The sequence below is a fragment of the Zalophus californianus genome, chromosome 14 (genome assembly GCF_009762305.2).
Source record: "Zalophus californianus isolate mZalCal1 chromosome 14, mZalCal1.pri.v2, whole genome shotgun sequence".
Lineage (NCBI taxonomy): Eukaryota > Metazoa > Chordata > Mammalia > Carnivora > Otariidae > Zalophus > Zalophus californianus.
In genome coordinates this window covers 15846245-15859090 of record NC_045608.1, presented here as the reverse complement: position 1 = coordinate 15859090, position 12846 = coordinate 15846245, and the positions used below count along the sequence as shown (strand labels likewise).

Sequence of the window (12846 nt, the reverse complement as noted above, 5' to 3'; positions counted from 1 at the left end):
ACTTATGTTGGAAGAAAGTGGAGAGGGGTGGGTCTATAATGCAGGAATGTTAGGGATGGGGGCACCTGGGTGGCTCAGTTGGTTAGGCGACTGCCTTCGGCTCAGGTCATGATCCTGGAGTCCCGGGATCGAGTCCCGCATCGGGCTCCCCGCTCAGCGGGGAGTCTGCTTCTCCCACTGACCCTCTTCCCTCTCGTGCTCTCTATCTCTCATTCTCTCTCTCTCAAATAAATAAATAAAATCTTTAAAAAAAAAAAAAGAATGTTAGGGATGGAGCACCCTGCAATACCTCCATATCAACAGTGGCTCAATCCATTAAGCCATGAGAACCACGATCATTAAGAACGGTATTAACCAAAGTGTGCTTTGTAGTGTATTAGCCTTAGGATCAAAGGATCCTGGGCAACATGCTTAGTAAATGCTCTGTGTTATACTATTCCACTGAAGAACCACAAGGCACAGTGTTTGGCCAAAGGTTCTGAGAAACCCCAAAGGAAAGGAAACAGTTTACTTTTGCTTACTTTAGCATTTGACCTCTCAATTTCATCACCCCCCTGCCTACCCCTTTTTTTGGCAAAACTTTTTAACATTGAGCAGAACCAGTTGTCCGAGAAGCATGGTTTTGAAAAGTCTGGCTTACTTCTTGAACTTGCAATAACCGGAGGTTTTCAGATATGTTCAGGCTCACACTCAGAAGGCATCAAATTTCTGGATAAGTGGAGCGCATAATCCTGTGGACTAGCACGTTGAGAAGAGAGACCAATTTCCAAACGTGGACCCATTGGGCTGCAGTATGAGGATGTCGGTGAGCTCCAGACGAGCCAGGAAAGTTATCACGAGGATCAAGCTTTGGCCAACCGCTCAGTGACCCGTGGCATTAGCCTGGGTCTCCTGGATATTTTTCAAAAAAGTTTTGGCAGAAATGCAGAACACGGCTGGGAAGGGGGAATTCTCAGAGATAAAGGTGGGAAAAAACTTAGGCCTCTGTAGCCAGTCACTCATTCATTCAACATATGTTACCTATTGACCGTGTGCTCAGCATTGTGCTAGGCCCTGGGGCCCAGAGGGCCACCTCAGGGGGTTCACATACGCAAATTGGGGCAAGGAAGTAAAGGTGCCCTGAGAGAAATCTGTTCAGAGTATAATGGGCACAGCCCAGGGTGAGGGAGGCAATCAAGAAAGGCCTTATGGAGGAGGTGATTTTCCAGCTGAGTTTTGAAAGAGGAGTGAAGTCTGCATTTAACAAGATCCTCAAGTGGTTAAAGATTGTGAAGCACTGTTCTGGAAGGTGACTCCTCCTACCTGGTCTCCCCTTGATAATTATTTGCAGGTTTCCTCCAAAGTCATCATTAAAATTCATACATTATAAGTGAGAAATAATTTGCTTACTAATTAATGACAAACTGCACTTCAACCATGGCCCAGTTTTGCCAGCTCATTTAATAGCTGCTGTTGTTATCTGGGCAGTGTTTGATGACTTTGGGAAACAGGGTCTGGCTGGACTTCTTTTTTTCCTTTTCCTTTTTTTTAAAAAAAAAACTGTAATGGAATTTTTTAAACATGAAAAGAAATCAAGAAAATAATATAATGAATCCCCATGCTCCCATAGCCCAGTTTCACTATCTATTAGCGGCCAATCTTGTTTCATCTATATTTCCCATATTAGCTCATGACACAGCCATTATATCATTTTATTAGTAAATTTAAATGGTATTTAAAATGTGTTTTCTGGGGCGCTTGGATGGCTCAGTCGATTAAGCATCTGACCCTAAATTTTGGTCATGAGATTGAGCCTCACGTTGGGCTCTGTCTGCGCCGAGGCACTGAACCTGCTTTCTCTCTCCCTCTCCCTCCGCCCCTCCCCCCCACGCTTGTGTGTACGTGTATGCTGGCTCTCGCTCTAAAAAAATAAAAAATAAATAAAAGAACACGTATTTTCTTTCCAAGAGGCAAACCAAGAAAGAGATTCTTAACTGTAGAGAACACACTGATGGTTCCCGGAAGGGAGGTGGGTGGGGGGATGGGGGAAGTATTTGGTCGGGGTTAAGGAGGGCACTTGGTGTGACGAACACCAAGCGTTGTATGGAAGTGTTGAATCACGAGATTCTACACCTTGCGTGTTAACTAACTGGAATTTAAATAGAAACTTGAAAGAGAAAACTGTATTTTATAGGAACACACAGATTAACATCTTGAAATATAATAAAAACAAGGTGTAAAGAGTATGTATAATATAATATCCTATTTAGAGCATCTTTTGATCCATAGAATTCTTCGGATGTGGAAGTTTATTATGTATACCAATTTAGCTTGCTTTTTAAGAAATTATCCATATATCATTGATTACTTTCCATGACATTAAACATTCCCTTAAATATAAAAAAAAAAAAAAAGATCTTGAAATAGATGTAGTCTGTACCAGGGACTAAAAGGACCCTAACAACAGTTTAAATTCTAGATTCCCAAGTAACAAATATCAGTGGCTACCTTCTGCCACATAGTAGCCAACACAGCAGTGGCTGCTTGGATGACATGCATATCTAGAAAATCTGTGGCTATCTATAACAGAAATTTCCAACAGTGGGGCGCCTGGGTGGCTCAGTCGGTTAAGCGTCTGCTTTTGGCTCAGGTCATGATCCCAGGGTCCTGGGATCGAGCCCCGCGTCGGGCTCCCTGCTCCGCGGGGAGCCTGCTTCTCCCTCCCCCACTCCCCCTGCTTGTGTTCCCTCTCTCGCTGTGTCTCTGTCAAATAAATAAATAAAATCTTAAAAAAAAAAAAGAAATTTCCAACAGTGACACACTTCAGGTAAGGTCTTTATCATCTGGAACCATTTTAATACTCTTCAGAGCTTCATGTGCAGGAATTCATAAGAGATAAATCATAAGGGTCCATAATATTACTACCCCATTTTCAGCCAATAATCATGTGGGAAGAGCTAGAGAGGGTTAAGAGAAGTCACACTGAGAGACCCAGTGAGCTACAACATTTAGAGTTCCAACTAGTGAGCAGTGTGAAATCTCCTGGGTTAGCTGCCTGGACTGAGATCTGTTATTTCCAAGTTCTGCCTTGGTCACAACCCCCCCCCAAAAAAAAAAACTCCCCTCTAAACTTAATTGAAGTCCACTTGAAACCTAGTTTTGATGGATGAGCAGTCCCCAGTGGAGCCTGGGTCAGATGGAAAGAACAGTCAGTTTGGTTTGTCTTTCATCCTGTGGGTATTTACTTTCTTTTTGACCACAGACCTTGTCTTCTAGAGCAGGTGTGGTCAGGCACAGGGCAGGGCTGTAGCTCACTGTGCCAGCCCATGACCAGAAAATGGATTTTGACAATGGCTTTCAGACCACCAATTCATTATCAACTGTACCCTCTGCGGGTTTACGAGACCCGTTGTCTTGTTTTGAGGAGGATTTCTCTTTGCCTCTTTTCTGTGTTGGACCTTTTTTTGCTGGATCCTGTGTCTTTCTCTTTCTTGATTTACTGCTTTGTTTTGGGGGAGCACATCCTCCCATAGCTTGCTGGGAAAAGGTGTATGGCAGGTAGTTTTTGTTGCTGCTGTTGTTTGGATTTTTTTTTCCTCTGAGAAAAAAATACAAGAAAATTTGAGAATTGTTCCCAGAAATCCAACATCCAATCAGAAAGTTCATAAAAGGGGCACCTGGGTGGCTCAGATGGTAAAGCGCCTGCCTTTGGCTCAGGTCATGATCTCGGGGTCCTGGGATCAAGCCCCATGTCAGGTTCCCAGCTCAGCGGGGAGTCTGCTTCTCCTTCTCCCTCTCCCCCTGCTCATGCTCTCCCTCTCTCTGTATCTGTCTGTCTCTGAATAAATAAAATCTTTTAAAAAAGAAAAGAAAAAAGAAAGTTCAAGAAAATCCAAACGAAAAGACAAAGGGAGGAAATTATTAAGTAAATAATACAGGAAAAATGTCTAGAACTGAATGCTTGAGTTTCCAGATTGCAAGAGTCCCTTGGTACCCAATAAAATGAATGAAATTATATGTGTACCAAAGCACATCATGGTGAAATTTCAGACATTTAAGGGTGAAATTTCTCTCCAATCCTACAAGTTTATAAGAAGAAAAAACATGCCATGGATGCATTCATAATGGCTTTGGAATTCTCATCAGTAATGCTGAAAGTTAAACAGTGGAACAATGACTTCAAAATCCAAAAGGAAAATTATTTCTCAAATTTTCTTGTATTTTTTTATTATTTCCATCTTTTTGGGGAGGAAAATTTCCTTCCTCATTTTTTTTTATTGTGATAAGATACATATAACATAAAATTTACTATTTTAACTATTTTTTACGGGTACAGTTCAGTGACATTAAGTACATTCACACTGTTGTGCAACCATCACCACCATCGGTCTCCAGAACTTTCCATCTTCCCACATTGAGACTTTGTACCCAGTAAACATTCCCCTCTGTCTCTAGCCACTAACAATCACCGTCTCCTTTCTGTCTCTATGAATGTGACTATTCTAGGTGCCTCACGTAAGTGGAATCCTACAATATTTGTCCTTTTGTGGCTGGCTTCTCACTTAGCATAATGTCTTCAAGGGTTATGTTGTAGCATGCGTCAGAATTTCCTTTCTTTGAAAGGCTGAATAATATTCCATTGTATGTGTATGCCAAATTTTATTTATCATTTATCTGTTGATGGACATTTGAGTTGCTTCCACATTTTCCATCTTTTTTGATTTTTGTATTACTTCCTTGAGCTTCCCTCAACTTTGACTTTAATCCTTCCACTTTTTAAAAAAAATCTACCCTCGTATTTTTAATTCCCCAAATCTCTGTTTTGCTTCTCTGATTTATTTTTTTCCCCAACCTGTTCTTGTTTTGTGGACACCACATAGTTTCTTTATTTCTCTAACGATGTTCATCATCTATCCTTAAATTTTCTTCTGCTTTTGGCATTATTTATTTCCTTACATTTCATTTCTTCTGTAAACCACAGGTCTCTTCATTCAGAAGAATTGCTTAAACGTCCGATAATCTTCCTCTGCCTGTTCCTATTTGAAAGTGAGACACTGAAAAACTTCTTGGAAGTTCTATGGATGAGGATGGGCTTATCAGCAGATGGGCAGCCACTCATGATTGGGTGAGGCATTTATTATTTCTCTGGAGAACTTCTACATGTTTGTATCTGTAGGTTTTTTTCTTTTGGTATAGTCACATTCTTGGAGAGAAATTCTCTAGTCTCCTGCCTGGATGCCAGGGTCGGGGTACAAAGTGGGGACAGGAGCTAGAGCCATCCTTGTTCGATGATACCTTAACTTTACCCTCAGGGCGCCTGGGTGGCTCAGATGGTTAAGCCTCTGCCTTCGGCTCAGGTCATGATCCCAGGGTCCTGGGATCGAGTCCCGCGTCGGGCTCCCTGCTCCTTGGGAGCCTGCTTCTCCCTCTGCCTCTCTCTCTCTCTCTCTCTTTCATGAATAAATAAATAAAATGTTTAAAACAAACAAACAAACAAAAAACTTTACCCTCAGCTGTGCGTGGTGTCTAGAGCCATTCTGTTTAATCTTACCAGGGAGCAAATCTCCCATCTTCTGTCAGGTGCCTACTGCATGGGCTGGCAGATGACCTCTGGTAGTACTGACTTCTTAAACAGACTTTCAAACACTCCTCCACTCTTCAGCCCTTCTCTTTATTCCTACCTTCAAAGGTTGTATCCTTAATCGGCACCTCAAATTTCTGAGCCTTTCTACAGTGTCTCAGGGTAAACAGACTTTATTCTTGTTGGCTTCTTCTGCAGGGTTCAGAATTCAGTAATATCTACTCCGTAAGGTCAGTCAGTGCTCAACTAGCCATTTTTCATGTTCCAAGATTTTGTCACCTCTCTCCTCTCTTCATCTGTTCCCCTAATTTGTCCTTGGGTGTTTGTACTCTTTTAGATTCACTTACTATCATTTTAAGTGGTTGCAGAAGAGAGTGGAGAAAAATAGGCCTGTTCGATATTCCATGCTGAACCAAAAGTCTTACTTGTTTATTTGTATGCATCCCAGCTTAGCATTAATATTTACTTTTAGGCTACAACAATTATCTATTCCAGTGACATATTTTCTTGTCACTGCTTTTGTTCTTACTGAATTTTCTGGTCTCAATAAAAAGAGGAAAACTGCCACTGGAAAAGGCAATGGCATGTATCCCTAAAATATACACATCATCATCCTTTCCATCATCACCATCATCATCATACTTACTGGGTTCTAGCTATGTCCTAGGCAATGGGATGGAAACATTTAACTTTTATCATTCAGTCTTCAGAGCAATACTTGAATAGGTACTGTCACGATCCCCATTTTACAAGGATTGAAAAACCAAGCCTCAGAAAGATTGGATCAGTGGCATGAAATCACAGACATGGCAAATGGCAGAAGAGGACTTGAACCTCAGTGGTTGGTGTCTAGACTGGTTCTCTAAGTGTGAAGGAGAAGTTGTTCTGATGAAAGAAGGTTTATAGATCACCCAATCCAAAGTCATTGGCTATTTGGTATCCACACTTAGAGTGACCAGACTGGTTCCGCTGTGCAGATGATTGTTTCATGACCTCATCAAGAATGGAGGCTCAGCATGGACTCAACTCCAGTCTCTTGAGTCAGGTAGCAAATTCCAGCGACACAACCAACAGATGGCAAACTCAACCTAAAGTTGCCAATACTCCTGCAATTTGCCTAGAACTTTTCTCCTTCTACATCTAAGAGCACAGAAACCTTGTTGATCTGATTTACTCCTTGATAGAGGTAAGGGAGTATATCAATGTCTGGGATAGAGCCTGGCACATAACAGGTGCTCAGTAAATATTTGTTGAATGAACAGGCATTCTTTCTCTGGAGTCAAAAGCCATATGGAAATTATGGAGTTCCTTTCAGATGGCATAAACAGAGATGACCGGCGATGGGTGGGAGCATGGGGAGTGAGGCTTGAAAGCCAGCCTGGGCTCTACTTTCTAAGCCATGTGCCCTGGCGCAGGGCTGCATATGCCATTTTCCAATTCCCATGGATATGTGATATGGGCTAGAAGCGGGCCAGTCTGGGGGAGTTCTTGAGATATGCATCCCTGAAATTGAGTACAGGTTAAGTGCACTTTCAGTACACAGAGAAGCCAAGATTTCTGTGTCTCTGCCACTGGCCATGCTTGCCCCATCAAAGTTCCAACAGGACAAAGCCTTGCTGTACCGATTCTCGTCTGTAGGGCAGTGACTACCTCACAACCCCCGGGACTTCCCTACCTCCTCATAGGGTGGTGGAAAGATCATAGGCGCCACAGCTGGAGGAACGATCTTCTCAAATGTATATTTTTCAAAGTCATTTTCTTATTTGCCAACATATCCTCCAACTTGAAGTCTTCTCTGGTTTGGTTTAATAAGTAAAGGTCTCACTGTTTTGAGATCGCTGGGAACTAGTTATTTTGAGCCTTATCAATATTTTCCATACAGTCATGTTCATATCACTTTGCATTACCTTACAGTGTTTCTTGATTGGAGTGTTGTTGATGTTTGGGGTAGGTCAGGTCTGCACTGGGGGACAGACTCCAGCACTGCAGGACATTAGTCCTCTTTGCCCTTTCCAACAAATGCCAGTAAGGCCCCAAATCACTGCGACACCACAGATGCTCCCCGACATTTTTTAATGCCTCCGTGGGGACTGGCACCACACCCAGCAACGGTGTGCCTGGTTTTGCCACAGATTACAGGTAAGTCAGACTTGAAAAGAGCCAGACCCCACAAGACACCATAGGCAAGGCACACAGAGGCAGAGTTGGTCAGCCCCCTTCCCCCTACACACCTTCCTCTTCCTTTTTATTCTTTGGACTTTGGAGTCTTTTTCATGAAACTTGTCAAGCCCAGGTCTGCACGGTTTCAGTGGGAAAACACCTTAGAGGTTACGTGATGGGGGGGGGGGGAGTGTGGGGGAAGCTCTTCAGAATTTGGGTTTCACTTATTTGATGTTCTGTTTGTTTTCATATGTGGCATATGTTGTTTCCAGGCTCCAAATCTATCCATCTGTGCAACGATTATTGCATGTACCTAGCACAATGCCGGGAGCTGGACATGCTTTATCCTGTTCCATCCTTATAACAGTTTTGCTCAACTTAAGATGTTTTTCACATTCCCATTCTCTAGATGAAGAAACCAAGGCTTTAAGAAGGTGTGAAACTTGCCTCTAGTCAACTTTCCAAGTCCAGAGTCTGTGTTCTGGTGTGAGAGTGGTGTCTTGCTATAAAACTATTGGAAAAGTCTTGAGGGGGGCAGTGGGGAGGGGGGTAAGAAAGAGAGGTTTCCATTCAAAGCATGTACCAGTCTTATCCCCCTGGACATACCAAGTGGCATCATTAGTATCCAGCCTGTCACCTGGAGCTGGAGTGTTAGCTCATCTCAGATCAGTGAAGGAAAAAGCCTTTGCAGGCAGTTTTATAATTGGCACCGGGAAAAGGGGCAAAGTGGCTGCTGATTCATTAATAAATCAGGATAGTGTGTGGGCACCAATTCCAGTCAGAGTGTCTGCTACTGCCTGGAGAAAAACCCAAGACCGGTATTTCTGGTGAGGAAGAAAGAGAGCAAACTGGCTGGCTGGTCCTAAGGAACCTGATGCCACGGTTTTCCTGGCTCCAGTCTGGGGAAAAAGGCAGCAGGAGTGAGGCAGACATCACGATCCATTAACACCATTCATTCATTCACACATGCATTCATTTCGTGGATTTATGGAGCATTTGCCACCTGCCAGATTCTCTGCTAGGTGCTGAAGATACAGCAACAAACAACACCCACAAATACTCCTACCCTCATAGGGCTTACACTGTAAGGAGGGGACACAGAGAGTAAGCATATTAATAAAACAGTATGTCAGGTGAAGAGGAGTGCTCAGGGCAGAAAACAGCAAGGAAAGGGGAATAGAGCTTGTGGGATTTTGATTTTAAACCTCAATCAGGGAGGGCCTCAGGAAGTGACATTTGAGTAAAGATCTAATAATAACATCATACTGAACACTGTTCCAAGCTTTTTACAATCATCTCATTAATCCAACAACCTCAGTAAATTATGGCTACGATTATTCCCATTTTACAGACAAAAAGACTGAAGTTAAGAGAGATGCAGTGATTTCCAGAGATCATACAGCTAGTCTGTGGTTTGAACCCAGGCAGTCGGAAGGGAAGCGGCGGAACGCTTGAATGTTGGTGCGGAGAGCGGACAAACGGGGAAGAGCGGTTGCGCGTGCAAATGAGGTCTATGGTGCCACCCGTGGGCAGGTGTGGCGGACTTGAATGGGGGAAGGGGGCGGTGACTCTCGATCTTCCCTGAGCTGAATCGGACTCTCTCGGTCTGCGACTGCGGAGGGAGATCGCTGCCAAGGGTTGTCCCGGGACAGTGCCGGGCGGAACCTTACCCGCCTCCACCCGCGGGCCAGCTGCTCCAGTCAATAAGGCAGGGCCTCGTGGGCGCTCACCGCCCTCTTGGTGGGGTTCGCCCGGGAGTTCCTACCCGGGCTGAAGGGGGCCGCGGAGCCGAGCCCTGGGAAGACAGACTGGAACACCAGCAGCTGCTACTCCAGAGAGGCGCGCGGTTCGGGAGGCGCACGGTGTGGCCAGTGCACTACCGGGAGCTCCCTGGGCGCGGGACTGAGCGATGGAGGGGAGCCTGGGAGCCCTTGGGGGATGCCAAGAAAGGCGGAGATAGGGTCTGCGCTCAGCAAATGAGGGAAGAACTACGACATGCTGGGGCAGAAAGAGTAAAAGCCAGGACTCACGTTGCAGGTGAGAGGGGCAATAGGGGCGCTCCAGAAAAGCCTGGAGAGCGAGAGGGCGCGCTGGAAAGAGGGGGCCAAAGGGGTGCCAGAGAGTACCAAGGAGAGGGAACTGGCGTAGAAAGAAGTAAGAAGGAGCTGTTGCCCCGGAGAGGGGGTGCCCAAGAAGGCATGGGACCAGGATCAAGGAGAGGGCGTCGGAAATCGCTTGGGGACCCCCAGAAAGTGGCCGAGGCGAAGCCCTGGGCTCAGTAGAGCAAAGACTGTATGCTAAAAGAGTGCCAGGCGCTGGAGAGGAGGAGCCCCGAGCGGGGCACAGAGGGAGGCCCTAGAACCCGTGCACTCAGAGAACGGGGCGTGCTTTTTGCCTGCAAGGGTGGCGCACTTTGAGGTTCTAGAAAAGCAGGTTGAGAAGAACCGGACCGGTGCCTACGAATGTCAGAGGAGGCAGGCAGGGAAAGAAGCCGCAGAGTCCACGGAAGAACACCCCGGGTTGGACAGAGTGCACGATGGGCGCTGGAAGGAGGTGGAAAACCGGCCTGGGAGAGGTTGGATCAGGGCTCTGAGCGCCACAGGCAGCACAGAGGAAGCGCCGGTGGTTGAGGGCAGAGTGCTGAGAGCCTGAGAAAAGTGAGGAGGAGGCGCAAAGGACCGAAAAAACGGGGTGCGCGGGGCAGTGCGTAAGGGAGCGGTGGACAGCGCGCTAGGTCCCCGGCACTCTGGCAACGCCTTCCAGGTCTTCCCGCCCTGGCGGCTCCAGGTCCTCATTCACTCACCATGATGGAGAAGACGAAAGCCACGATGTTGATGGGGTACGCGGGGCAAAAACACGAGACGATGGCGAGCCACAAGTAGTTCTTGGGCATGGGCACGTCCTCCTCGGTCTTGTCATCCTCCGTGTTGGCCTCCGGACTGCTGTCCAGAGCCCTCTTGAAGTCCGAGCTGGGGTCGTACTGAGACATGGGCGAGGCCGGCGGTGCAGGGTGGGCGGAGGAGCGCAGGGTCCGCGCGGTCCGAGACTGAGGCCGCCTGCTCGCGGCGAGGCTCTGAAAAGTCAGCGGCGCGGGGCTCAAGGGAGACGTGACCTCACCTCTCCTGCGTCCTCCGCTTGCACCCTCCCCGGCTGAGGGACCTGGGCCAAGAGCCTCCACACAAGAGGGAGGGAGGGAACGAGGGAGTGAGGGGAGGCTGCAGGGAGGAGGAGGGAGCCAGCCGGCCTGAGAAACGGGACAGGCACTCCTGGAAGGACACACCCAGAGACCATCAGACAGGCGCACAGACTCCCTCCAAGTCCGAAATAAAAGGAGGCTCAGGGCCGGGGAGAGCCAAGGTCTTTACGTTGCAAACTGGCCAGCCTGCGGTCTCAAGATGACCAGCTCATCTTTTCAAGCGGCTGAATTTGAATACATTCCCTGTTAACAGAAGGCAACCCAACTCTGTGCAGGTGGCCACAGACTGACTAACAGTTTGCTTTTTCCTGATGCGATCCCTTCTCAGACTTGGAACACTGAGCCCCAGTAATTTCTCTTCCCTGACAGGTGGGCAGCGAGCAAGGTGTTAAGCTTTGGGTCCAACCCTTCCGGCACTGCACAGGGGTCCTCTGGAGACCGAGCCTGAGTATAGCCAGCCAGTAGGGGCCAGTCTGGGTGCTGTCCACTTTTTCCCAAGGGTACAAACAAGGAACCCTCTCCTCTCCACGTTTCTACCTAGAGGGCCCCTGGAGGGAGAAGCAGGTAGATCTGGCTGGTGTAGACAACCCAGGTGGATAATTGGGATGGGAAGAAGACAGAGGGGTCTACTTTGGCAACCAACATGAGGAGAGCAATTGCATCACTATCTAAGCAATTCATCAGAGGGGGGTATGGACCAGAACTGAGGCTCCAAGACCAGACAGAGATGGGAAATTGTCACATTTGAGTTGAATGACCTCAGGAAAGTCCCTTCACCTCACGGAGCTCCAGTTCCTTCATCTGAAAAAAGTGGATAATAGGAATCGTTCCTCATAGGGATGTTGTGAACACTATAAAATTGCAGCTCAAAGCAGGTGAATCTAAATGCTCTGTACTTGTTAGTTTTTTTTTATTAGGAAGCTATTTCCCCCCAAATACAGTCATTATGCAATATCTCAGACCCAATATCCCTTGGTGCATATATGTCACCAAAAATCCAGATATTGGGAGCTGGCAGGGCCACAGAGAAATACAAGTAATTTTATTACGCATAGTTTCAAAAATAGTTGCTCACATCACAATGCAGCAAAAGTATTAATCATCTGCTTGACTTTCTCAGAACATGAACCAATTATCTGGGATGCTCTCACTTCTCAAGGGGCCATACTGATTCTGATATCTGCCTCCCTCATTGGAGTGGAGACTCTCTGAGAAAGGGGACCATCTTGCTCATCTTTGTATCAGCACTTGGCACAGTGCCGGGTACAAGGTCTGTGCTTAGTGTGTGAACACATAAAGATGAAATAGTGCCTTCTCCCCCATTTTGGTTGATCAATTGGGAATAAAACAAAGAATCAGATCTATCGAGTTCTCAATGAAGCCTTTGCTTTGGCTGTTCTCTCCGCCTGGGATGTTGTTCTCTTGGACTGCCCCGGGGCTGTTCCTTCTTATTTCTCAGCTGTCAACTCAGTCACTTCCTCGGAGATCTTCTCTTTATATTATTTAGTGTAGATCCCCATAGTAATTACATTTCAGCAGCTTTTTATTTATTATTTTTTAAATTAACATATAATGTATTATTTGTTTCAGAGGTACAGGTCTGTGATTCATCAGTCCTACACAATTCACAGCGCTCACCGTAGCACATACTCTCCCCAGTGTCCATCACCCAGCCACCCCATCCCTCCCACCACCCCCTCCAGCAACGCTGTTTGTTTCCTGAGATTGAGTCTCTTATGGTTTGTCTCCCTCTCTGGTTTTGTCTTGTTTCATTTTTCCCTCCCTTCCCCTGTGATCCTCTGTCTTGTTTCTCAAATTCCTCATATCAGTGAGATCATATGATAATTGTCTTATTGACTTATTTCGCTTAGCATAATATCCTCTAGTTTCATCCACGTTGTTGTAGATGGCAAGATTTCGTTTTCTGATG

At 46.2% G+C, this 12846-nt stretch overlaps 1 protein-coding gene across 1 annotated transcript in view; it reads right to left on the bottom strand.

Moving 5' to 3' along the window:
* Positions 1-10709, bottom strand: part of TMEM233 (transmembrane protein 233) — a 34343-nt gene extending 23634 nt beyond the window's left edge. The window contains exon 1 of the mRNA XM_027577664.1: positions 10524-10709. Coding sequence (XP_027433465.1) covers positions 10524-10709 — 186 coding nt within the window. The remainder of the gene's footprint in view (positions 1-10523) is intronic.
* Positions 10710-12846: the final 2137 nt, after the last annotated feature.